At 43.5% G+C, this 26455-nt stretch overlaps 1 protein-coding gene across 6 annotated transcripts in view; it reads right to left on the reverse strand.

Annotated features, from left to right (window-relative positions):
• CYP39A1 (cytochrome P450 family 39 subfamily A member 1) overlaps positions 1–26455 on the reverse strand; it is a 114404-nt gene that overhangs the window by 77615 nt on the left and 10334 nt on the right. For 4 of the 6 annotated variants that reach the window (XR_012234298.1, XR_012234297.1, XR_012234296.1 and 1 more), the window contains exons 2-4: positions 19896–20031; positions 8239–8413; positions 5454–5603 (exon numbers count right to left, since the gene is read on the reverse strand). Coding sequence is in view for 3 of the 6 variants with exons in the window: in XM_073586551.1 (XP_073442652.1) it covers positions 5454–5603; positions 8239–8413; positions 19896–20031 (461 nt within the window). In the remaining 3 variants the exon portion in view is untranslated. Of the gene's footprint in view, positions 1–5453; positions 5604–8238; positions 8414–12048; positions 13659–19895; positions 20032–26455 lie in introns of those variants that run through there. The other 2 variants (XM_073586553.1, XM_073586554.1) reach the window with 2 other exon arrangements.

Genomic DNA, 26455 nt, shown 5'->3' on the forward strand with positions numbered 1-26455 from the left:
GACAGCGTCCGTCTATATCTCTGGGAACATTCATTGTCTTCTTTTTCCATGTTTGTGCAAATCAAAGAAATCTCCTCTTAAAGGTTTTGTCCAGTGTTCTGATAAGTCTTCAGTCATCAGAAAAGAAGGAGGCATTTAGCAAGGAAACTTGTAAATATTTTTAAAAAACTTAGCTTTTAATTAAGCCATATAAAAACCTCTATTTAAGAATCATAACACTATTAGACAGTACAAAAAAGGAGGTCACAGATCTGTGCATCTTGACAGTTTCTTAATCATAGGCTCCATGTATAGTGGCTTGCGAATGTATTCACCCCCTTAGCATTTTCCGTGTGCTACCTCACAATCTGGAATTTCCCTTTTTTTTTTTAAGGGTTTGTATCAGTTCATGTAAAGAACATGCCTACAACTGTGAACATTTGTTTTTCTTTTAATTGTGAAGCAAACAACAAATAGGACAAAATAACTAAAAACTTCAGTGTGCATAACTATTCACCCCCTACAGTCAGTACTTTTATTATTATTATTATTTATTTATATAGCGCCATTAATTCCATGGTGCTGTACATGAGAAGGGGGTTACATACAAAGTTATAGATATCGTTAACAGTAAACAAATTTACAATGACAGACTGGTACAGAGAAGGGGACCCTGTCCTTGCGGACTTACATTCTACGGGATAGTGGGGAAGAGACAGAAGGTCGGGGGTGCAGCAGCTCTGGTGGTGATGAGGCGGCAGCTCAGGCGGTGGTGAGGAGGCAGAATGGTTATTGCAGGCTGTAAGTTTTCCTGAAAAGATGGGTCCCCAGTTTCTGCTTGAAGGATCGGAGGGTGTTGAGGCATGGAATTCCGGAGGATAGGGTATATTCAGAAGAAATCTTGGAGGCGGTTGTGTGAGGAACGAATAAGTGTGGAGGAGAGTAGGAGGTCTTGGGAGGATGGAAAATTACGTGAGGGAAGATATTGGGAGATTAGTTCAGAGTTATAGGGAGAGGAAAGGTTGTGGATGGCTTTGTAGGTCAGTGTTAGTAGTTTGAACTGGATTCGTTGGGGAATTGGGAGGCAGTGGAGGGATTTGCAGAGGGGAGAGACAGCGGAGTAGCGAGGAGAGAGGTGGATTAGTCAGGGAGCAGAGTTGAGGACAGACTTGTGGTGCAAGAGAGTTAGCAGGGAGGTCACAGAGGAGAGTGTTGCAGTAGTCAAGGTGGGAGATGATGAGGGCATGTACAAGAGTTTTAGCAGATTGGGGGCTGAGGAAGATTCTGGAAATATTTTTGAGTTGGAGGCGACAGGAGGTGGCAAGAGTTTGGACGTGTGGTTTGAAGGACAGGGCAGAGTCGAGAGTTGCTTCGAGGCAGTGGATTTCAGGTGCGGGAGAGAGCGTGATGCCGTTTACCATAATAGATAGTAGGGAAGATACGTGAGATGAAGGAAAGATAATGAGTTCAGTTTTGTCTACATTGAGTATTAGGAAGTGAGAGGTGAAAAAGGTACTTTGTAGAACCTCCTATTGCGGGAATTACAGCTGCAAGTCGCTTTCCACATCTTGCCACTGGGATTTTTGTCCATTCCTCAAGGCAAAACTATTCCAGGAACTTCAAGTTAAATGAACAGCAATCTTCATGTAGGACCACAGATTCTCAACTGGATTAATGTCTGGGCTTTGACTAGGCCACGCCAAAATATTTACATGTTTCTTCTTAAACCACTCGAGTGTTGCTTTAGCAGTATGCTTTGGGTCATTGTCTTGTTAGAAGCTGAACCTCTGTCCCAGTCTCAAATCACTGACAGACTGAAACAGGTTTTGCTTAAGAATATGCCTGTATTTCACATCATCCATCTCCCCCTTAACTTGAATTATTTTCCCTGTCCCCTCTGTTGAAAGACATCCCCACACCATGATGCTGCCACCAACATGTTTCACTTTGAGGATGGTTTTCTTGGAGTGATGATCTCTGTTGGTTTGACACCAAACATAGCGTATAGCTTGCTGGCCAAAAAGTTACATTTTGGTATTATCTCACCACAGCACCTTCCTCTATACATTTGGAGAGTCTTCCACATGACTTTTGGCAAACTCAAAAGGAGCCTCACGATTTTGTGTGTAAATAAAGGCTTTTTTCTGCCCTCTCTACGATAAAGGCCACCTCTACGGAGTGTACGGCTTATTTTGGTCGTATGTACGAATATTCCAGTCTCTGCTTGGGAATTATGCAGCTCCTTCACAGTTACCTTTGGTCTCTGTGCTGCCTCTCTGATTAATGCCTTCATTGCCCGGGCTGAGAGTTTTGGTGGGCAGCCCTCTTTTGTCAGGCTTGTTGTGGTAAAATGTTATTGTCATTTGATGATAATGGATTTGATTTTCCTCCTGTGGATCATCAGAAATTGGGATACTTTTTGTTTATATAACCCAACCCTAATTTGTACTTCTCAACAGCTTTGTCCCTGACTTGTTTGGAGATTCCCTTGGTCTTCATGGTGTTGTTTGGAGATCTCCTTGGCCTTCATGGTGTGTTTGGAGATCTCCTTGGTCTTCATGGTGTTGTTTGGAGATCTCCTTGGCCTTCATGTTGGTGTTTGGAGATCTCCTTGGCCTTCATGGTGTTGTTTGGAGATCTCTTTGGTTTTCATGGTGTTTGGTTAGTGGTGCCTCTTGTTAATGGTGTTGCAGCCTCTGTGGCCTTTCAGAAAAGGTATTGTGCATATACTGACAGCCATGTAACACTTAGATTGCACACAGGGGGAAGTCCTGTCATTAAGCATGTGATTTATGAAGGCAATTGCTTGCACCAAAAATTTTTAGGGGCTTCCTTGCAAAAGGGTTGAATACATCTCCACATGCCAATTTGTAGTTATCTGATCCCAATTTAATTTATGCCTATATTTTTCTCACTTCACTTCATCAACCTAGACTAGATACATCACACACAAATCAAATTATAAAAATATTTAAACACAGGTTGTAATGTAACAAAATACATAAAAAGCCAAGGGGGTGATTACCTTCGCAAGCCATTGTAACTGCAGATTTCTGAATACTGACAGAGTGTTACATGCAGCTGTCAAAATTCTCCGATATTGCTGGCGAGAGTGGGTGGTCATGTGATGGCAAGTGTGAGATTTGCATTCTTTCGACCACATTCTGACTAGATGTGCACGGTCTCGCTCAGTACAAGTGAATTAAGCATATGTCTAGTTGGAATGTGGCCGGAAGTGTGCAGATCTCAAACTTGTGGTCATGTGACCGCCTGCTCTTGCCGGTAATACGGAAGAATCCAGACAGTGTGTGGTACGCTTGCTGTCAGTATTTAGAATTCTGCAATTATACAGAGTGACTGCAGACTTTTATCAGACTTTATGGGCCAATGTCTTGACAATCCATGTATTTTACAGACCTGAAGGCCACTGTCCATGAGGATTGGGCTCAGATCCTTCAGGAATACTTCCAGAAGCTGCTGTCTGTGTATACATCACGTTTACAGCAGGTTATAACAGCTAGAAGTGATTTCCTAAGTGCTAAATACACTTGTCATCAAAAGTTGAAAAATTCTTAGGAAAAGTGTAATTTTTTGTGCTGAATTTGGAGAAACCACTTGTTATATTAGTTGTGTTGAGCTATTTACATTGTTCTTGTTGCATTGGTTTATTGCAAACAGCAGAAAGTTTGCAAAAATAAACCGAATTTGCAAAGTGGACTAAAAAAATTTTTGATTGCAAATGTTTATTATCTTTGCTGTAAGCAAATACACTATATCACTGTCTACAAAGCAAAGTACAAGGTATTAATGCCGGAGTTTGACCTTTGTGCTCCCACAACATCATACTATAGCGCAGAACTGAGCTGTGGACAGATAGTCTCATCCTGTCCCCGTGTCCGGAGATTTTTCCTTCTATCATCCAGTCTATACTCCTGGCCTCTTGTCATCCAGTAGCCAGGCCTAGGAAGAAAGCTACAATACAGCAGTCATCTCTGCCATTATGGGATCACTATAAAGTCTCAGAGTCATCCGGGCTTTGTAGAAATGCACAGCCCCTGCTCACTGCTCCAGCCATAATGTCAGGTAAAAAAAAAAAAAAAAGTTACGACCTATCCACAGAATAATGATCATTGGGGGACCGATCGCTGGGGCCTGCAACGATCCGTAGAATGGGGAGCTTTATTCTCTATGGGGCTGCAATTTCTTGTCAACCCCATAAAGAATTAGATAAACCAACAAAAAGCCGGCTTAGATTTACAGCACTTGCCAAATATATAGCAAGCCAAACAGAACGAGGAAGCATAGGCCAAGATAAAATTAAATAATCTTTATTCACAAATAAATCTAAAATAGTACAAATAGAGTAAAAACAGAGATACGAAAACAAAAATACTGCCTGTTTGGGAAGTATACCAATTCCTAATAGACCAGTGTCATAATACAAGAAAAAGTCTATTTGGATTTCAAAAGTTGCCACTTAAAAAAAAAAAAACAGGAGGGAAGTCCTAAGCACAAACCCTATTAAAGGGATTCACAAAGCTAAACTAAAATAGCCAGTAAAGTTACTGAGGACTAGAACGCCTAAGAGCCAAGTGACTTTCTGTAAGTCTGGTAGCACATAGTGATTCCAATCTGACTTTTAGCGTGCAAATGGTAAATTTTCAAACAGCGCATAGTAAAAGTGTGATTGATGGCAGAAATTCCCCCCGGGAAAAAGCAGCACGTGAAACGCGCGTCGGGGATCTGCACTGCACTGCCAGGTCATATACCTTATTCAGCCTATGCACATATTGCATGTCACTTTATCTATTAGTCTGCTGCTATAAATACCTGCTGCTATATACAGTATATTTGTATATGAGGTGTTAACCCTTGCATTTAGAACATGTTTTAGTACAGATTGGAATCACTATGTGCTACCAGACTTATAGAAAGCCACTTGGCTCTTAGGTGTACTATTTCGCAGTAACTTTACTGGCTATTTTAGTTTAGCTTTGTGAATCCCTTTGATAGGGTTTGTGCTTAGGACTTCCCTCCTGTTTTTTCAGTAGCAACTTTTGACATCCAAACAGACTTTAACTTTTTCTTATATTATGACACTGGTCTATTATGAATTGGTAAACTTCCCTAGCAGGCAGTATTTTTGTATTTGTATCTCTATTTTTACCTTTTTTAACTCTATTTGTACTATTTTAGATTTATTTGTGAATAAAGATTATTTTATTTTATATATTTCATATTTTTATTTCTTTTATCTTGGTCTATACTTCCTCGTTTTGTTTGGATTCCCAAAAAGAATTAGTAGAGCGGCGGTCCGGCATCCAATCAGCCGCTCAATTCTATAGCGGACATAAAAGTAGCCCCCTTTGCTGATTGGTGCAGGTCCCAGCTATCAGACCTCCAATGATCAATAATATGCTATGGATAGGTCATAACATGACAACCCCCACGAAGGACCGAAGTGCACAGTTTACCTTAAAAACCACTCCGGTATCTGTGATCCATACTCAAAACCTTCATCGAACCGCCAGAAATGCTTCTCGAATTCTTTGATTGTGTCCTTACTAGTTGGACAGGTCCCATTTCCAAACAAGTTGTCCACCACGGCTGGATACATGACACGTCTGATGGGAGAATTACACAGTAAGTCACAGCCAATTACACCTGCTTATAGAAATATTAACAATACACGCTCTCATGCTAAATTTCCAGCTTTAACCCCTTAATTAAGTGACCAATTTTGATTTTTTTTTTTTACACTTTTGCATTTTCTTCCTCCTTTATTTTTCAGTTCCCATAGCCATATGAGGCCTTGTTTTTTGCAAGACGAGTTGCAGTTTTTAGCATGATTTGCTTTCCAATATAATGTACTGATAAATGAGGAAACATTTCCAATTGTGGTGAAATGATGGAAAAACAAAATCTCAATTTCGCCAATGTTTTTTGGGAGGTTTTGTTTTCACAGTGTTCATTGGATGGCAAAAATGACTCGGCATCCTGATTCTCCAGTCTGGTACAATTATGGCAATACCAAACTTTAACTTTGATGGAGCTTTATCAGGGCTTGTTTTTTTTGCATCTCAAGGTGTAGTTTTTATTGGTTCCATTTTGGGGTATGTCATGGAAAATATTAAAAATCTCTATAACTCTGTAGTGAAGGGGTATTCTCCCCCTCCCTCCTCCACTTCTCTCTTTTTGCAGTAAGACAAGAGCTAGCAATCAAAGGTGCCTTTATGTGAATTTCAACGTTTAACACATGAGAAATTAGTAAGAGTGCGATGTCCAGATTGGAGACAAAGAGAAGTGACAATCCTAATTAAAATGCATGCAAGAGATCGTTTTGTGACACAAGACCCTGGCATACTAGTTAGGATGTCCATTGTGTATGGGCAAAGAGATAGATTGGACACATAGTTAAGACAGAAAAAGGCTTTTAAGTTTTGGAGAGGACTTTGAAGACTTTAGAAATAGCTATTGTTCTTCGCAGATTCATATTCCTTTTATCCAAACATATTTGCTAGACTCTGAATCGCCGACAGAAAAATATGAATATTTGAGTTTGTATAAATTCAATAGGGATGGCAAATACATTTTCAGCATCAGGGAGAACCGGGGAAGAAAATGCATATTTTCTCATGACTGTAACCACTGCCTATAAGCCACAAATACATAGTGGCCAGAAAACTGACAACAGCTTTGCCATGTGTGCTCTCTGGAGAAAGGTAAAATCCGATGGAAAATTTGGCAGTGATCTCAAACTTAAGCAAGCATCAGGAGTTGAAGTTATCGCATAAATTGGGATTTTCATAAAATCCTGAACGGCCTCAGAGATCCCACAACCCGACCCATGTCTGGTCATCACGGGGGGGGGGGTGGAGGTGGAGGGGGGGTGTAACTCACATGCTAATAATAGCTTAAGCCAAACTTTGATCTGGGTTTCTATAGGGAGATGCACATCGTGCATGCATGAATTCCGTTTACTGAACAGCCCCAAGCAAAACACTCTCCTTCGGTTAACTGGATAATCTCTCTGATAGGTCTAGTAAAGTCTCTTGTTAAATCCTTTCATTTTCTGTAACTGCTGTATTGTTTTGTCCCCTTTGAAAAATCTTTTGCACATTTTTCATAAACACAACCTCCCTTTGGATTAAACATAAAATGTAAAAGTTCTGTTCCTTTTGTTCTGTAAACCGCACCTCAAAGCCATATGCTACTGGAATCCTCCAGTCCCCCAGTCAGCCCGAGTATAATAAAAAATGACTGGTGGTACCGGAGAGTAGTCTGGGTTATTGTAGAGTTAGCGGTGATTGTGTGGGGGTATATACATACAGCTCTGGCAAAAATTAAGAGACCACCACATCAAACACATCAAAACTCTGTCATGAGCAGCCAATTCTCCAGACCTGAACCCCATTGAAAACCTCTGGAATGTAATCAAGAGGAAGATGGATAGTCACAAGCCATCAAACAAAGAAAAACTGCTAAATTTTTTGCACCTTAAGCAGTGTGGAAGACTGGTGGCAAGCATGCCAAGACTCATGAAAGCTGTTTTTAAAAATCATGGTTATTCCACAAAATATTGATTTCAGAACTCTTCCTGAGTTAAAACATTAGTATTGCTGTTTCTAAATGACTATGGACTTGTTTTCTTTGCATCATTTGAGGTCTGAAAGCACTGGGTTTTTTTAACAATTTTTGACCATTTCTCCTTTTCAGAAAAGAAACAACAAAATCTATTGCTTGGAAATTCGGAGACATGTTGTCAGAAGTTTGTAGACTAAAAGAGCAATTTACATTTTACTCAAAAATATAGCTATAAAGAGAAAAATCAGACAAACTGAACATTTGGAAGTGTTCTCTTAATTTTTTGCCAGAGTTGTATATTCCCTACGTTGGAATCGGACGTGTATATACCATACACTCACTATTGGTTTTCCGATATCTGGCCTATTAGTGCAAACAGCTTGCGGCCTCCTCCGTTAATAGTCATTCAATTATGCAATTGTCTGGACGATAGGGACCAGCAGAGAGCTGCTCAACATAAAGATCGCAGCGGGTGGTTCTGTGTGACCTTCTCAGGCTAACCCTTGAGAGGGCACATATGAAGTTTTGATCATTTCGTATTACATTTTTTGGGGGAGGGGTGACGACCAAAAAAATGTATTTCGGGGTTTTGATTTTAATGGCATTTACCTTATGGGTTACATAATTCTAGATTTTGACAGATTGGACCTTGTGACCAATATTCTATCGTCTTACCTTATCAGGTCGTAGAGATCAGCGGCACCCTGCGGCTCCAGCTGTCCCAGTTGTGCATTGAACGCCTTGCACAGACGCGGGATGTAGGGATTCAATCTGTTCTGTGACAATCGCAACTTCATCACGTCGTGGACCGCGGTGTGCGTCTTGAAGAAGTTTTTCTTTTTAATGGAAGCTTTATAAAAGAAGTAGAGAACATCTGTAAATGCCGCAGAAAAAGATCGTACACTGTTAATGACACAACTGTCTCCTCCAGTCACATCCGCATCTGCTTCGTTAGGCTATGTGCGCACGTTGCAGATTTGCTTGTGGAAATTTCTGAGCGGTTTCTGCCTCTCTTTTCATGCGGATTTTCATGCAGTTTTGTATGCGTTTTTGTAAGCTAAATAAGGATATATTAATTAAAAAACAGAATTGTTATGTCATTTCCTTGTTCAACCTCTTCTATTTCATTCTCTACTGAAGACCATAATATCATTACATACCATGTTCAAATATAATATTTACACACATAAAACAAATATAAGTCAATATATATATGTGTGTAATACCAAGCCCAAGGTTTAGTAATGAACAGGTGTCAGCCAGATACCCTCATTAATAAAACGGTACATAAAGAGTTAAGTACAGACACACACACACACACAAAATCTGTGTGACACGCAATATCTGTTTATTTTTCAAAATAATTTTTTACAAAAATTGCGTGGGCTCCTGCGCAATTTTCATAACCAGCAGAGGGAAAGCCGATGGCTGATGTTAATATTCTGGGAAGGAGCCAATAGCCATAACTGATCCCAGGCTATTAATATCAGGTCACAGATGTTTGCTTAGCCTTCACTGGCTAGTTTACAGGGGAACCCCAGAAAAAAATTTGCATGGGGGTCCCCCCTATAAAATCAAACCCGCAAAGGCTAGGCAGACAGATGCGGGCTGATATTAATAGCCTGAGGAGGGGCCATGGATATTGGCACCCCCAGGCTAAAAATATCAGCTCTTTGCCGCCCCAGAAATGGTGCATCTTATAGATGTGCAAATTCTGGCACTTAGCCTGGCTCTTCCCACTTGCCCTGTAGCGGTAGCAAGTGGGGTTCATATTTGTGGGGTTGATGTCACCTTTGTATTGTCAGGTGACATAGAGTCCACGGCTTAGTAATGAAGAAGCGTCTATAAGACACCTATCCTTTACTAATCCTATAGTTACATGATAAATAAAGACACAGCCCGAATAAAGTCCTTTATTTGAAATAATCAAACAGACTCCTTTATTGAATTAAATTAACCATACTTACTGAACGCCTATTCCCCAATGCCCTTGTCTCCTGCAACAAAAATAAAATAATAAAGCAACATATAATACTTCCCATCACACGTAGTCCATTTACCGAGTGTCCCATGACGATTTCAAGTGTAAAACAGTCACATCTTCCCGATGTGACCACTCTACTCGGCCTTAAGTGATGCACTGACAGGAGGTAATCGCTCTGCAGAATATCACTGCACTGCCGTGAGAACGTTCCCACACAGCGGGGCCGTAAGTGAGAGCACTGGAGCTGATGAACTCCGGTGAACTCTCACGGCGGCTCAGTGACGCACTGGAGGAGCGATTACCTCCTGTCAGTGTATCGCTGGAGGCCGGGTAGAGAGGTCACATCTCCTGATGTGACTGTTCTACACGTGAGATCGTCGTAGGACACTCGGGATCACCTGGACTACGGCAGACAGGGAGAATATATTGGTTTATTATTTTACACTATTTCTAGGAGACGAGGGAGTCGGGGATTTGGTGTGAGGTGAGTATAATGGATTTTTATTTTTATGTGAATATCTATGTAACTTTACTTTTTTTTTTTTTTCTTTTTTAACTGTGAGCCGAGGCGCCGGCAGATGATACTACTCTCCCATCAGCGGCACCTTTTGTCACTGTTATCAGTGACAGCAGACATAGCCCGATGGGAGCAGTAGTCTAATCGGCCCACACCTGCTTTTTTACTGCAGGTCATCGCTGCAGGTCACAGTCAGCTGCGGGATCACAATGACATCTGCCAGCATGATCCCGCAGCGCTGTGACGAACATTACCGGTGGTAGCGCTGCCGCACACAGCCGCAGACACCCGCACACACACACAGACACCCGTAGCAGACAGACATGCACATCTTCTCCGCCCACACACACACTTCCTCCATCTGACATCATTTCCTTTTCTGCAGCGTTTTTGGCAGCAAATCTGCAAACCTTTTTATACCTGCCGTTTTGCTGCGGATTTGACTGACTCAATGGAACGCTGCAGATACACAAAAAGAATTGACATTCTGCGGAAAATAGAACCCTGCAAATAATAACGGAAATTTACGCAGCATGTGCACAACAACTCAGGAATGACATTGATTAACATTGCTTAAGTAATCACTTGCAGCGTTTTTCTGTGCGAAATGCAAAAATGCTGCGTAAACGCAACAAATCAGCAACATGTGTACATAGCCAAAGGGTCCAAGTCAGCAGATTCCAAAAAGCAAAATTTGAAATGCAGCTTTGGATGTGACTGATCAATGAAAAATTAGATTTTTTTTTTAGCAACGTTAATTAACCCCTTTCTGTTGCAGCCAATTATTTTGCGTTTTCTTTTTTTCCCTTTCTTCCAAGAAACATAACTTTTCTTTTATTTTTCAGCATACATACATAGCCGTATTAGAGTTTGTTTTTTTTGCTGGACGAATTGCAGCTTTGTATAACACCATTCACTTTACTATACAACATACAAAACAAAGATGAAAAAAAAAACCTAAAAAATGGTGGCAAAAAAGAAAAATATATACCGCTCAACCTTTATGGTGTTCATTGCGCAGTAAAAATGACCTGACTCCATGGTTGACCTGACAACTCCAGGTCTGTGCAGTTACTGCAATACCAAACTTGTATTTTTTTTATATATGTATCTTAATAATTAAAAAAATCTGAAATTTATAAAAAAAAAATTTTTTTGTTGCCTTCTTTTAATATTAACTTTTTCTTTTACTTTTTTCCCACTGATAGAACTATATAAGAGCTTGTTATATGCATAGCTAGCTGTATTTTTTATTCATACCATTTTGGGGAGGAAATGTTTTAATCGAATTTTTGGGGTAAAACCGCAATTTTATATTATTTTTTGCAGCTGCAAGGAGGCTAATGGCAGTATAATTGACGAGAGGTATGTGTTGCAGAGATGGCTGCTCCCTGCGATGCAACCCGGAGTATTCTTCTTTAGTGCACGTGAGCACTAAGATGTTGTTTAGTGCACCTGGGTCCAGATTGTGGGTAGCTATGAGAGATGGGCAGGTTTAGCTACCCATATACTTTCCCTGTGGGTGTGGTAACAACTTATGTAATGGAGGCTGTTTGGCACATGGTCTGTGGCTGGAGGTGTGGAGACCTCCATTGTCTGTGTGCAGAGAGGGAGAAGTCTTCCTGTGTATGTGGCTCCAGACCGAGCCCAAGTACTGGACATTACCCCATCCTGTGTGCCCACAGGCCTGAGGGAGCAGAATCCTACCAGGCCATGTGAGATAGCGGTGGCTGATGTCTTGGGAGAATAGGAGCTCTCACATAGCTCTCTGAGGAGCTAGAGGTCTGTGCTATGGACACTGATGCTTTGTTTTTGTCTGCTCTAAAGGCTGTCTTCCTTTTTGTTGGTGTTTCCGGGGTTTATGAAGCAAATAAACCCACATGGCCTTTGAAAGGAACTTGCCTCCTGTCTTCCTCCTATTGCACCTGAGTAAGTACAATCCCTACAATTGATTTTAGACTGCAGGCTTCGGTCCAGGATGTACCTGGGAGGACTACAGCAGGTGTTTGCGGTGGATCAGCGGGTACACGAACTCTAGGCGGCTTTCTGTGGATCGGCGGGTCTACAAACTCCAGGCGGCTTGCTGTGGATCGGCAGCTCCACGAACTCAGGGCGGCTTGCTGTGGATCGTCTGGTCCACGAAATCTGTGGAGCGGAGCCATGAGGAGCCATTGCAGAGTGAAGCAGAAACATGCAGAGCGATGCAGAGGTGCAGAGCCTTGCAGAGCAGTGCGGAGCCTCGCTGTGCAGAGCCATGCGTAGCAGAACAGAGTTGGGCAGAGTGGTGTGGAGCTTCGCTGTGAGGAACTGTTGGGGCAGATAGACTGCCGAGCACAGGTGGTGGAGGCGTGAGAGGGCACAGGGAGTCCATGGCGTGCACCCGATGGAGGGATGGTTGCCCGAAAGGGGGTGGAGTCTCAAAACGGGGCAGTCACCCAAACAGGGATGGTTAACCAAAAAGGGGTGGAGTCCCAAAAGGGGGCTGTAACCCAAACAGGGATGGTTGCCCAGAAAAGGGTGGAGCCCCAAAAGGCGCAGTGACCCTAAAGGGGGTGGAGTTCCAAAAGGGGATGTGACCAAAATAGGGGTGGTGGCCCAAAAAGGGGTGCCGGCAAATGCGCCATTGGACTGTAGCCGGGAACAGCGAAGTTCATGCTATGCAGGTGCATAATACAGTGTGGCCAATGAGGCGCCACAACTGTGTCCCATCTGGCTGGATGGAGAACGTGTGATGGGACTGATAGACCCAGGGAGTGGAGAGTCCTTACTAAGAGCCACTCCGGAACACTCTAGGTCGCCTGGGGTGAAAGTATGTGGCGTGTGAGGACATTAAAGGACATCTGATAGCCTGCCTCTACACTGTTGCGGCAGAGGGTTCCACGTATCACAAGGTGGGTGTAGTCTCGGACTTGCGGTATCCTATGGTAATAGGTCAGGATTTGGAAATACTGTGGGGCTGGTTAATACAGGGAGAGGTGTCTGTAGAAATAATGTGTATGACATCTAATAAAGAGGAGGAGGTAGCGCCCCCTAAAGGTCGTTAGTCCAGAGTTAGGGTTAACCAGACGGAAATGTGGGTCTGACCAACTCTGGGACTTGGCAGAGGTAACCAAAAGTGTGACCGATGAAGATAGGGTTGCTCCAGGAGAGGGGTCCGACATCTGTTTAAGTGGGGACTGCTGGTTCCAGGATGACAGACCGAGTAGTGGTGACTCCCATTCAGACGGTAATGCAAGGGGAAAAGAGTGCAGTAAGGTCGACCCAGGTACAAATGGCAAGTCTTCCTCTTGTCGCCGTGGACACAGCGGCCACAAAAAGGCAGGTCAGACTACATCCACTGAGAAGACACATAAAGAAGAGACAGGGCCAGGTGTCAACAAGGTTAATGTCCTTGATAAGGGGGTCACTTTACCACTGACAAACCCTAGCACAGAGGTAGTCAATGACGTGCGGAAGATAAAGCTGACACAGAGTTGTGGAAGAGACCCAACAGCAAAAATCGCAGTAGGGGAAGAACTCAGAGCAAAAATGGAGAGCCTGCAGGCAAAGCTGTCCGAATCAACCACTGCCACTTGACAACGAGAGGATCAAATCGACAAACTGGAAGCACAAGTCCAATGCTTGGAGAAAAAGCACAACAAGGTCTGTCAACAGCTGGCGAACGAGAGGTTAAAGGATCACGTGCCTCACCTGGAGTCCGAGCTTTCGGAAGTCAAGGCTCAGCTCGGAGAGAAGGAAGCACAGGAGCAGAAGCTGCTTCATACCATTCGCTCCACCAAGGAGAAGCTGCGCTCTGCTCGGCAGGAGGACGCAGAACACATGTCTCAGCTGGAAATGACCTGCTGCAATCAAGAGCAGGAGTTCCAGGACCTCGCCAAAGAGTTGTCTCGTGAGAAGAAAAAAGTGACAGATTTACAGGCCGAAATAAAGCATCTGAAATTACAGAAATCTGAGGAAATCGCGGCTTTGAAGTCTGGGAGCGAGAACAGTGATTTTTCAGAGAGCCCAGCAGAGACCTTAGAGGCATTCGAAGGTAACGGAGGGAAGACCCAAGACAAAGCTGAACCTGCTGATAAAGGAACAGGTAGAACTCTGAAGTGGCAGAGAGTGGGTGGGCAAGCTTCCCCATCTGAAAATATAATTAAAGAAGTTATGGTGTGACACGTGCTTGCCAAAAGGGAACAGGATCACAAAATAGAGATGCTTAAAGAGACAGTAAAAGAGCATGTCAAACAAGAGAAGGTCCTGAGACAAGCGGCTGCGCACAGAGTGGATGAGCTGGAGGAAGAAGTCTATGAGCTCAGAGGTCACCTGCTAACTTGTCAAACCGTGAACAAGGCCATATTGGAAGATATGGAGGTGCTCAGAGAAGCATTAAGAGGACTTCTACAGGAGAAGAAGTTGGTGGTCGCAGACTTACAGCGGCAGTGCAAGAGTGGTAACGAGGCGGAGCTGCAAATGCCTATCTTGCCGATGGGTTTTGAAGAGTGTAAAGCTCAGGGAGAGTTTGCGCTAAGAGCTCAACAAGACAATCTCCCGGTCGTGGCCGACGACTTCATTGAAATGTCCAAGGCAAAGCAGGAGCTGTCCATCCATGAAGAGAATGAGACTTCGCTCTTCAAGTGCGTAGTAGAGGTACCCGAGAATGGGAAGGTTGTGCCAGTGAGGCTGTTAATTAAGCCTTTAGGCAGGCAATAGAAGCGCATAGTGTGTACTTAATGCCAGAGACTCAGCAGTTGGTTATACTGTCGACTAGGGAAGTCACAGTGAAGCGGGTGGCTATCCTGAGTGACATGCACCTACATTGTCTCGGTACGAAACAGACGATCCTGTTGAGGAATAAGGAAGCCGCTCGATGTCTGGAGCATGCAAGGAAAACTCAAAGCCGGCAGAGGTTTGTGGAAGACATTGTTCAAGTGCCCATGAATCTGGTGAGGAAAGTCATTCAGAGACTTGGAAAAGTGATTCAGGAAATCGTGAATAAATCCGGTGCGGCGAGAGTGAGGATTCCGGCTGATGACGAAGCCCAGGTAGCTGATCAAGATGGGATGGTTCCATTCATCATTGTCGGATCAATGTCGGGTGTCAGACCTAAGGGAGATAGAGCAGCTAAGACTTGACAGACTGCTGATTAATAAACAACTGCAGGAAATGGAAAGAAGATGGCAACCACTTTCAACCTGAGGTCTGGAGTAACGAAGGGGTTCCCTAAAGAATGGAAGCGTTAGAAGTAGTGACTCATCTGTTAGCTCAGTGCTGAGTGTCCTAGGCGAGAGACCCTGTAGCAGACGTGGTAACAGAGGGTCAGACCAGACAGAAGGTATGGGACCAAGTGAATCTCAACACCATACTGACCGCTGGGGGTGGGGGTGGTCCAACAAAGAGGAAACCCTGTCAGAGGAAGTGATGGAATCAGACAACCTACTGTTCCAAAAGGGATCAGTGACAAAGCTCGATTTTAATAGATGAGTTTACTTCTGAAGGCAACCGAGAAGGGTCTCTGGTCGAGTAATGGAAGGTGCCAAGCCCCACGGCTTTAGGCAGAGGGGGGAGGTATATAAGGAGGCTAATGGCCGTATAATCTATGAGAAGTATGTGTCGCAGAGATGGCTGCAGTTTGCGATGCAACCTGGAGTATTTTACTTTAGTGCACATGAGCACTTAAATGTCGTTTAGTGCACCTGCGTCCGGGTAGCTATGAGAGATGGGCGGGTCTAGCTACTCACATACCTCCCCTGTGGGTGTGGTTACAGCTTTTGTAATGGAGGCTGTTGTTTGGCACATGGTCTGTGGCTGGAGCTGTGGAGCCCTCCATTGTCTGTGTGCAGAGAGGGATAAGTATTCCTGTGTATGTGGCTCCAGACCGAGCCCAAGTCCTGGACAGTACCCCAGCCTGTGTGCCCACAGGCCTGAGGAAGCAGAATCCTGCCAGGACCTGTGTGAGGTCAGGGTCATGTGACCTGGCCATATGAGTTAGTGGTGGCTTATGTCTTGGGAGAGCAGGAACTCTCACATAGCTCTTGGAGGTGCTAGAGGACTGTGCTATGGACACTGATGCTTTGTTTTGCCTGCTTTAAAGGCTGTTTTCCTTTTTGTGGGTGTTTCTGGGTTTTATGAAGCAAATAAACCCACATGGACTTTGAAAGGAACGTGCCTCCTGCCTTCCTCCTATTGCACCTAAATGAGTACAATCCCTACACAACATTTACCGTTAAATCATTTTCATAGCTCGGACTGTTGTGGATGCGGTAATACTGATGATTCAATGATTCAAACTCGCATAGTTTTTTTTCCATTTTTTTTAAAACATGTTTTCTTACTTTTTTTAGGCAATTTTTGGATTATTTTTATTATATAATGTAGAAAAGTATTTTTCCGGCAACTCATCTGCACCCAGTCATCGGGCTCCTGTGGGCCGATGGGCGCCAGAATGGACACCTCAGTTGGATTGTGCCACTTAAATTTCGATGTCAGAGATTGATAGTGGCATTGAAGTGGTTAAAAAGCAGTGATTTCTGCTGTTAAAGACAGGTGACAGCATCTGAATATTTTAATGGTGCAGGCTTAGCTCCTGGTGGGAGGGGTTAAAATTTCTATGCAAATTTAAAGGGAACATGCAAGCTCAGAAACGCTTTAGGCTATGGGATGTAGGCGATAAAACAGGGAGAGCTGAGCAGACATTACATACACACACAGTATATATGTATATTATATATATATATATATATATATATATATAGGAACATTGGGGAGAAAAATTAATTCACAAAAATCCTAGCTCATTTGGATTTAGGTGTCCATTGTGCATTTCTATTCATTGGACTGCCTCCTTGATTGCTTTAAAGATTTTAAATACCTTGCAGCTCCACTTTTGTTTTTTTTTAAGGAACCATCAAAATGGACCAATACAGGTACCAAAAACATATTTGAAGGGTATGTGTCATATAATTAAAGAGAACATCTTATCAAGAAAGAAAAGGGACCAGTGTTTGTTCGTACTTTAATCCCACTGCTATCCTGAGTATTCAGTTGTTTTTTTTTCTTCCTATATCCACCATACGATTCCAAAGATAAGTGCCTGTTTGTTTGGTGCTAGTTTTTACAGTCTTTGCAAGAAGGTGTGGCTCACTGGATCCTCTGGGGCGTGTCCTTAGGGGCTCTGCAAAATTACTCTGTGAGCCACGCCCCCTTTTGAAAAAAAGAAACTGTAAAGATTAGCATTATGATGAGCGAGCACTAAAATGCTCAGATGCTTGTTACTTGAACTGAGAAATTCCTAATCAACGGATGCTCCTTTCGAGTAACGAGTATAATGGGAGTAAATGGAAAATCTGAGCATTTTTCCGGCAGACCCTACAAAGAGATCTGGGGGGGCAGTGAAAATGTTGAAATAGATAGAAAAAGTGCTGAATGGAGGGAATACAGTATGGGGAAGACCCCTGGATGTATCCCTGACTCCCAGATTGCTGCTGAGAACAATGGTGTCACACTTTTACTCCACTTTAAGGAGTGTCAACAAAATATTCAAAATTGGCGAGTTTACAGGAAAAAAAATGTTAAGAAAGATTCTTTCCTGTGTAATGACTTGTATATAAGCCAACATATAAAAAAAGATTAAAAAATACTTTAATTTAACCAAAATTGATTTTTTTATTAAAAATTTGGAAATTTCAGTGTAATTTATGAAGGAAGCAAGAACTGCCAAAAATTAAATTGAACGGAGACTCAAATATACCCTGTATTGGACATAAAGAAGAGCCTCTTACACATTATGTTAAAATTGTTAGGTAGTGGTACTTCCTTGACTCATAAAAGCTCTGCACTATGTGCAAAGTCTGCAGAAAATTACAAGCGGGGTCATCCATACACCCTTGAATGCATCAACTGTAGTACCTAATTCAAATATTGTGAACAAAGTGTAATTGTGATATTCCAACGCTCAAAGTCTCTGCACTCAGCGCAAAGCCAGAAGAAAATTATGAGGGTCATACATAGACCATTGAAGGCAACAACTTGCGGGCCTCATTCAAATATTTTGAAAGTTTAGTTGTTGTATTCCTAAACTCATAAAGCCTTTGCACAAAGTGCAAGAGCAGGAGAAAATGATAAGAAGGGTAATACAGTAATTCTCTTCAGATGTTCTTCTCCTTCTTCTGGAGGCTGTGGGGACTGTCTTCACCTGCTTCCTGGAGCCCGATTCCCAGGAGCCTGCACTGTAAGTGAGTCGGCTTGGGGTAGTGCTGGAGCCACCGACATGTTGAAACGAGCGACAGCCCCCTGTGTTACCTGCACCATCGCCTGCTACCACACAGGAGGTGCGGAACCTCCAAGGACAATTCGATTTCTCAGGGGTGGTAGACCTGTCTCGAACCTCCTCGAGGGAACTCTCCCAGGCCTATTCATTTCACTGGAAGGGTTCATCCTTCTCCCTTCCTTCTCAGATCACACCCACCGCATACCAGCGATGTTGCCTCTCCATTTTGAGGAAAGTGACCGTGGTTTCAGCTGTCAGCTCTTGTAACCTTTGAGACAAGTGTTCCATTTATACTGTCTCCTGGTTGAACAAGATGTGATGACAGGTCCCAAACTCTTCTATAGACCTCCATCTCCGCTGCCGTTGGTACATATCGGCCTTCCTCCGGTATGCCAACTCTCGGTACCTTGCGGCTAGAGGGCTTGCTATCATGTCTCCAGCCCGGGTCCTGTGTCGCCTCCTTCTCTCTTCTGACCAGCCTAGGTCCCGCAGTCCACTCACTAGTTGCTGGATCCTGCTAGTCAGCAAGAACCCCAGTGATGAAAGATCCTGCCACCTCTGCTGTAGTTGATAGTGATAGTTCTCCATTCGTTCCCTCGGGAGTCTCGCGGGATTCTGCCACCTATGTTGCCTTGTTGCCTACTAAACACATTACACTGTATGTTTTTTTTGTTTAGGTTTTACATACAAACACAATGTAACACTAAGCACGTTAAACCCTATGGATGACAATATAGTCAATTTTGTCAATTTTTTCACCCCCCTCCCCCCCCAAAAAAAAAAAAAAAGAATGATCACATGTAGCAGGAATATATTTAGCAATGGTCTGCAAAGCCCTAATGTATTCTGCAACTCTCCCTCCCTCCCTAGGCTACATGGAGAGTGTATGTGATACAAACAGCAAAGCAAACTATTAGCCCTTAGAAAGACTATTAGTAGTATGGTGGCTCAGCTTGAGCATCAGTATCAACACTCTGATTCGTCATACTGTGCATATACAGGCCTGGACAAGCACTTTCTCCCTCCAAAAAGTGTCAGAGAAGTGCAAAGGTGTCAGTGTGCTGAGCGTGGCAACACCGGTCCTTTTATAACCTCTGATTATGTAACGCGGCCAGCCATTCACAATAATGCCAATACCAAGATGGCTATGGCATTACAGTAACTCGAAGGCAATCCCCGCATGCTTATTGGCTGCATAACAGGCGCCAAATATGCGGGCGGAGATTTGTGTTTCAAATCCGAGTGCCAGCCAATGCTCGTTGAGTGAACCTGACATCCGAGTAACACCGAACACGCTCACTCATCTCATCCCTAACTTGCACCAAAAAAGAAGGCTCATATCTCTGGAACAGTATATTTCATTTAAAAAAAAAAAAAAGGGGGAAAAGTGGAGTACTCAGGAGAGCAGTGTGCATAGGCATAAAAGAGCAAAAACTGCTCACTTTTGACCCAGTAAGAGGTCATCTTTAATAGTTACACAATTCTCCAATATACTTTCCTTTCAGTCTCTAAGACTGCTCGCTGTCAATTAATGGGAACCTTCATAATGGGTATTCGGCCCCGGTTGTGGTGCTTACCTGTATACTGGACTGGCTTTTGCACGGCTTGCTGGAAATCCACCTGTTTGGATGTGAAGAACTTGGACACGGCCTCTTCTCCATTAACAAAGGTTAGCCTGTTCCCGGCTGCCAGAACTGTGAAGACCGGACCATACTGGACAGAGGAAACCATATTGCACATGTTATTCTTCTAGATTAATATATATCCTCCCACACCGGTGACTGACAGTGCTGTCTGCAGCAGTGCTGTCAATCATGAGCGAAGGAGGCAGGGACATGTATAACCATTGGGTGGAGAGGAGCTCCAAGGTGCGCCAACAACACTAATGTTACGACTCTGTTGTCGGGTGTCCCAGGACCAGGGGCTCCTTCCCTGTACCCTAGCTTGCCCTATTCTCCGGATTACTTCTGACACCAGGGCCACGTTCCTTGCCTTAAATCCTGAATCCACCCTCAGTCTGTACTCTTCCCTCACCCAAGGAAAAGGGGAGTATTAGTGAACATAATACACCAATCAGACTAACAAGGTAATACGAACAGGGGTAACGAAAAATACCAAACATACAAATATACTCACACTTACAAGAGAGGAATGCATTGGGGAGTGAAGGAAGGGGTAAAACCAGGAGAAGAAAGGGAATTATCACATACTCAAAACCAAGCAAAAATCACAGATAAATCCACCAAAAGCCTTCTCCAATAAAAACCACCAGCCATGCAGCATAAGCTACCTTTGGCAAAGAGTGCTTGCCAGGGATTATGGAAGTGGCTAACAGTGAACAGCTGAGATCCTTAATGCAGGAAGGCTCCAGGAGCTCTCAACTGAGCAAATTAACCCCTGAACTGCCCAAGGAAATTTACACCATTTAATACGAACGTGAAATGCTTCTAATCACTTCAGGAGTAGGAGAAATCAGACACTGCGGTCTTCTGGCTCCTCTCTGTCACGGTAAACCCGTGGCAACTAATTAATATATTTAATTAAACTTCAGTTTCTGCAGTACTGAGGTAATAATTAGAAAACTAAAGACACCATTTTTTATAGGGTCTATAACCCCTACAAGAATATGTGCCATTTTATAATGTAACTTGTCGCTTAGTGACCCCCATAAAAAGAAGAAAGTAGTGATATTTATCTCTTGGAAACTGGGCCGCTGTGATTTCACTGTAGAACATTAGTATTGAAGTAATGCAGTAGATAGGTTCAAGTCCCCTTATAGGGACTAAAAGAAATAATAAAAATAAAAAGCTTTCACCAAAATATCAGCTCTCTTTTCCCAGTAGAAAAAAAAATCATATTTGATATCGCCACCATCTAAAGAAGTCAGCCAGGCCAAAGTCTATCAAAATATATATATATTTTTTTAATCTTGTATGGGTTGTACGGCTTTATAGATGAATAAATAAAAGTTATGTCTCTTGGAAAAAGAGGATAAGGACAACAAAAGCACAAAATGGGGGGGGGGAAGAAGCAAAATAACAGATTTGCTAAATTTTGGTTGTGGATCCTCTCCAAAAAGACGTGACAAAAAGCAAGAGAAACGTCGTATGGACCCAAAGATAATATTAGTATAGCAAAAAAAAAAATCAAGCCCCCACGCAGCTCCATCGATGGGAAAAGAAACTACGGGTTAAAAAAAAGTCACAAAAACAGTCTTAAAAATAGGAAACCCAACAAGACCTTTTTATTTGCTTTTCATTACGTTTTTCCCCCGTTTTTTCATTATATGGTAAAAATGAACGGTGCAGTTCAGAACCACAACTCAGTCCCACAAAAAAAAAATAAAGTTATGACTCTTGAAAGTGGGGAAAAAAGCAATAGAAAAGGTTAATTGTACCTTGTACAAAATCTCTGTGTATGACGGGACTGTGCGGTGTCATGTGGCCGGCACACGGCAGGCAGAAAGGTGTCGGACGGAGAGCCGCAGCCCATCCAGGAACCAAGGTTCACTTCACTATCTTGTCCTTGTACCTTGTTCAAGGCAATGTTTTTGGCACCCCTGTTTAGATACATGCCCCATTTCACCTTCGCTTACACCATGGCCACATGTCAGTGCTGCACGGAAACCTTTGGGAGTCACAATCACAAGTGTGATATTAAAGACGAGCTGACAACTTCCCTGATATTTTGATTTAGTAAATGCTCTTATTGGATCTTTTTTTATCTCCAATCTCCACAGAGTGCCAGTCCTCTGTTATTCCTATTGGAAATTTTTGAATAAATAGACAAGTGAGTGTTAGCAGTTAGAGGTCCGTCCCCACATGATCTGGTATTTTCTGCTGATTGGACAATATCAGAATGTGCAGGGACACACCCCCATGGAACCCAACACAGTTGTCAATTCATTCATTAAAAATTCCATGTAGCGGAACGACGCAATGTAGAGCTGTAAGGGAAAAAAAATAATCCAGAATTGTCATTGCATGGAGATTACAAATCTATCCTCTTCATGATCAGGCATTTTTTTTTATCCTCTTCTTTCAAGAGACAGAACTTTTTATCTATCTATCTATCTATCTATTATCTATCATCTACCTATTATTTTTATATCTATTATCTATCTATTACAGTGGGTACGGAAAGTATTCAGACCTCTTAAAAAATGTTCACTCTTTGTTTCATTGCAGCCATTTGGTAAATTCAAAAAAGTTCATTTTTTCACATTAATGTACACTCTGCACCCCATCTTGACTGAAAAGAAACAGAAATGTAGAAATTTTAACAAATTTATTAAAAAATAAAAACTGAAATATCACATGGTCATAAATATTCAGACCTTTTTCTCAGACACTCATATTTAAGTCACATGCTGTCCATTTCCTTACAAGTGATGCTCCTTGAGATGGTTCTACTCCTTCATTGGAGTCCAGCTGTGTTTAATTAAACTGATAGGACTTGATTTGTAAAGGCGCACACCTGTCTATATAAGACCTCACAGCTCACAGTGCATGTCAGACCAAATGAGAATGATGAGGTCAAAGGAACTGGCCAAGGAGCTCAGAGACAGAACTGTGGCAAGGCACCTATATGGCCAAGGTTACGAAAGAATTTCTGCTGTACTCAAGGCTCCTAAGAGCACAGTGGCCTCCATAATCTTTAAATGGAAGAAGTTTGGGACCACCAGAAGTCTTCCTAGACCTGGCCGTCCAGCTAAACTGAACAATCGTGGAAGAAGAGCCTTGGTGAGAGAGGTAAAGAAGAACCCCAAGATCACTGTGGCTGTTAACCTCACAGATGCAGTATGGAGATGGGAGAAGGTTCCACAAAGTCAACTATCACTGCAGCCCTCCACCAGTCGGGCTTTTGTAGTAGAGTGGCCCAACGGAAGCCTCTCCTCGGTGCCAGACATATGAACGCCCACATAGAGTCTACTAAAACCACATAAAGGACTCCCAGACTAGGAGAAATAAGATTCTCTGGTCTGATGAGACGAAGATAGAATTTTTTGGTGATAATTCTAAGCGGTATGTGTGGAGAAAACCAGGCACTGCTCATCACCTGCCCAATACAATCCCAACAGTGAAATACGGTGGTGGCAGCATCATGCCATGGGGGTAATTTTCAGCTGCAGGGACAGGACGACTGGTTGCAATTGAAGGAAACATGAATGCGGCCAAGTACAGAGATATCCTGGATGAAAACCTCTTCCAGAGGGCTCTGGACCTCAGACTTGGCTGAAGGTTCACCTTCCATCAAGACAATGACCCTAAGCACACAGCTAAAATAACAAAGGAGTGGCTTCAGAACAACTCTGTGACCATTCTTGACTGGCCCAGCCACAGCCCTGACCTAAACCCAATTGAGCATCTCTGGAGAGACCTGAAAATGGCTCTCCACCAACGTTCACCCTCTATAATGGTTTGGATAGGGTTCTTGCCCTGCACTCACAGGGTTAAGTGTATGTGACCTCTTTCTGGATCTGGGAGGGGTTTTTATACTCACTCTTTACCAGGGTTCTCTGTCAGCTATACTTTTGCCCTTGGCTTAGTTTAAGTGACCCCTGTGTGTTTCTGCCTCGTGCAGTGTGCATGCTTCTGTGTTTGATATCTTGGCTTCTGACCCGGTCTGTCCCTGTTGTGCGCTTGCCTGCCGTTTCTGTACCATCTACTGCCCATTCCGGTTTACTGATCTCTTGCTAAGTCCTGACTATCTGTTCTGCCTGCTGATTCGGTACTGTGTGTCTATTTTCCTGGTTTCTGTCTTTGGCTACCTCTCTGATGATTTGCCTGTCTATGCCCCAGGTTCTTCTGCTGTCCATACGGTTTGACCCTTAGCCTGTCCCTGACATCCCTCCTGTCTAGCACTCATCGGCGCTTCTGTTTGTGCTATACCTGCTGGTAGGATATTTATTCCTGTCCAGCATCTCTCTATGCTCCTGCTCCCTCTGGGAGACATGCAGCCGACTCCGCCACTTGGCAGTCATGTGCTTCAGGTCCTGTTTGCCTGAAGCACGCATCTCCACCGCTGATGCCCAGCTCCACAGGTATCTTTTAGCATAGTTTGTTCTACTCAGGACACGCGCACTAGCTCAGTGAGCAAGTGCAGTGCGGTGTTCCTGACATTATAGCTGACTCAAAACATTAAAACAAGGTTTTGCACTTTTTTTTCCTTTGGTCATGGATCCGCTGCATGCTCTCTCTGAGCAAATGAATAGCCTCACTCAAATGATGCAAAAACTGTCTGTGGAGCAGTGAACCCTGGCTCAGTCGCAGCAACAGGTTTAGAGGGAGGTTGCGGACGCCATGCAGGGATCTTTTCCTTCTGGGGCCCGGGGTGAGGGCACCACAGATTTTTCCTTACTCTCCCCCGAACCACCTGTTAAATTGCCTGACTTTTTCTCTGGGCGTAAAAAAATTTAAGGTTTTTAAGTAGGGGTGCAAACTCTTCTTTTCGTTAAGGCCATGCTCCTCTGGGGATGAGAGTCAGAAGGTTGGGGTCATTATGTCTTTGTTAAGGGTCTTCCCTTACGCTTGGGCTGTTTCCCTTCCCCCTACCTCCCCTGAGAGAATGTCAGTGAATGCTTTCTTCGAGGCACTCGGGCACATCTACGATGAACCCGATCGTGTGAGTCTAGTCAAGGATATGGTGATGAGTGTGTGCCAGGGGAAACACTCAGCCAAGTGGTTCTGCTCTGAGTTCAGACGTTGGGCAGCGGAGGTCTCTTGGGATGTTGCTGCCCTCCGGGGTTTGTTCTGTAGAGGCCTTTTCCGAACGTTTGAAAGATGCCCTGGCCCTTCATCCTCCATTGGATTCTTTGGAGGACGATATGATCCAGGCTGTCCGCATGGACCGTAGGCTGAGGCCGAGAGGGGTCATGCTGCAGGAGACCCCTTTATTCTCCAACCTAAGACTCTGAGCCCATGGAGGTTGGTGCCACATTGTGGAAGGAAAAAGAGAGGAGACGCCGTAGAAACATCCAACTGTGCTTTTACTGTGGATCCTCTGGACATTGGAGAAGGCACTGTCCTTCTTGCCCTGCTTCAGTGAAGCCATCAGGAAAACGACTGAGTCTGGGTAACAATCGAGGAGGTTGCCCTGACTCCTAGGTACCTTTTTCCTTGCTTACTAAAATTCTGCTTCAGGTGGAACTGGAACTTACAGGTGGTCCGGTTGTGACTACCGCCTTTGTTGACTCTGGTTCTTCTATTAATCTGATTGATGCCCAAGTTGTGACTTTTAATAAGATAGGGACAGTCAGGTTAAAAGATCCTGATAAAATTGTGGTACAGTAATTGATTCCTCTCCTCTCACCCGGGAGGGAATTTGTTTCATGACTGATACCCTTTCTCTGAAAGTGGGTTCCACTCATGTGGAAAAATTAAGGTGTTTTGTTCTAAATAATCTGTTGGCTGGACTAGTACTGGGTATGCCTTGGCTTCAACGCCACAATCCTACCAGTGACTGGGTCACGGGGGAGATCATTCAGTGGGGTTGTAAGGCTAACGGTCTATGTTGTAACTTGACAACTCTTGTCACCCCTGTAAAATCTGTGTCATTGTCGTCTGTCGGTTTGGAAGGTATTCCGGAGTATTTGAAAGATTTTGAAGACGTATTTTCCGAAAGTGAGGCTGAGGCGCTACCACCACATAGACCCTTTGATTGTGCCATTGATCTAGTCCCTGGAGCCAAGTTACCCAAGGCTCACCTGTTCAATTTGTCCGGGCCCGAACGTCTAGCCATGAAGGAATACATTACCGAGAGTCTCCGCAAGGGGCATATTCAGCCTTCTGTTTCACCTGTGGCGGCTGGCTTTTTTGTTAAGAAAAAAGATGGTGGTTTGCGGCCATGCCTAGACTTTCGGGAATTAAACAAAATTACATACCCTCTTCCCCTAATCCCCGATCTATGTAACCAACTCACCGGGGCCAAATGGTTCTCTAAACTGGATTTACGTGGGGCATATAACGTTATAAGAGTCCGGAAAGGGGACAAATGGAAAACAGCATTCCTAACGACTGAAGGGTTGTTCGAAAACTTGGTTATGCCCTTTGGTCTCACCAACGCTCCTGTTGTTTTTCAGAATTTTATTAATGTAATTTTCTCTGATTTAATTAGTCGTTTTGTGGTTATCTATTTG

Source organism: Dendrobates tinctorius, unplaced genomic scaffold, assembly GCF_039654945.1.
Source record: "Dendrobates tinctorius isolate UK_male_01 unplaced genomic scaffold, ASM3965494v1 ptg000093l, whole genome shotgun sequence".
In the NCBI taxonomy this organism is placed as follows: domain Eukaryota; kingdom Metazoa; phylum Chordata; class Amphibia; order Anura; family Dendrobatidae; genus Dendrobates; species Dendrobates tinctorius.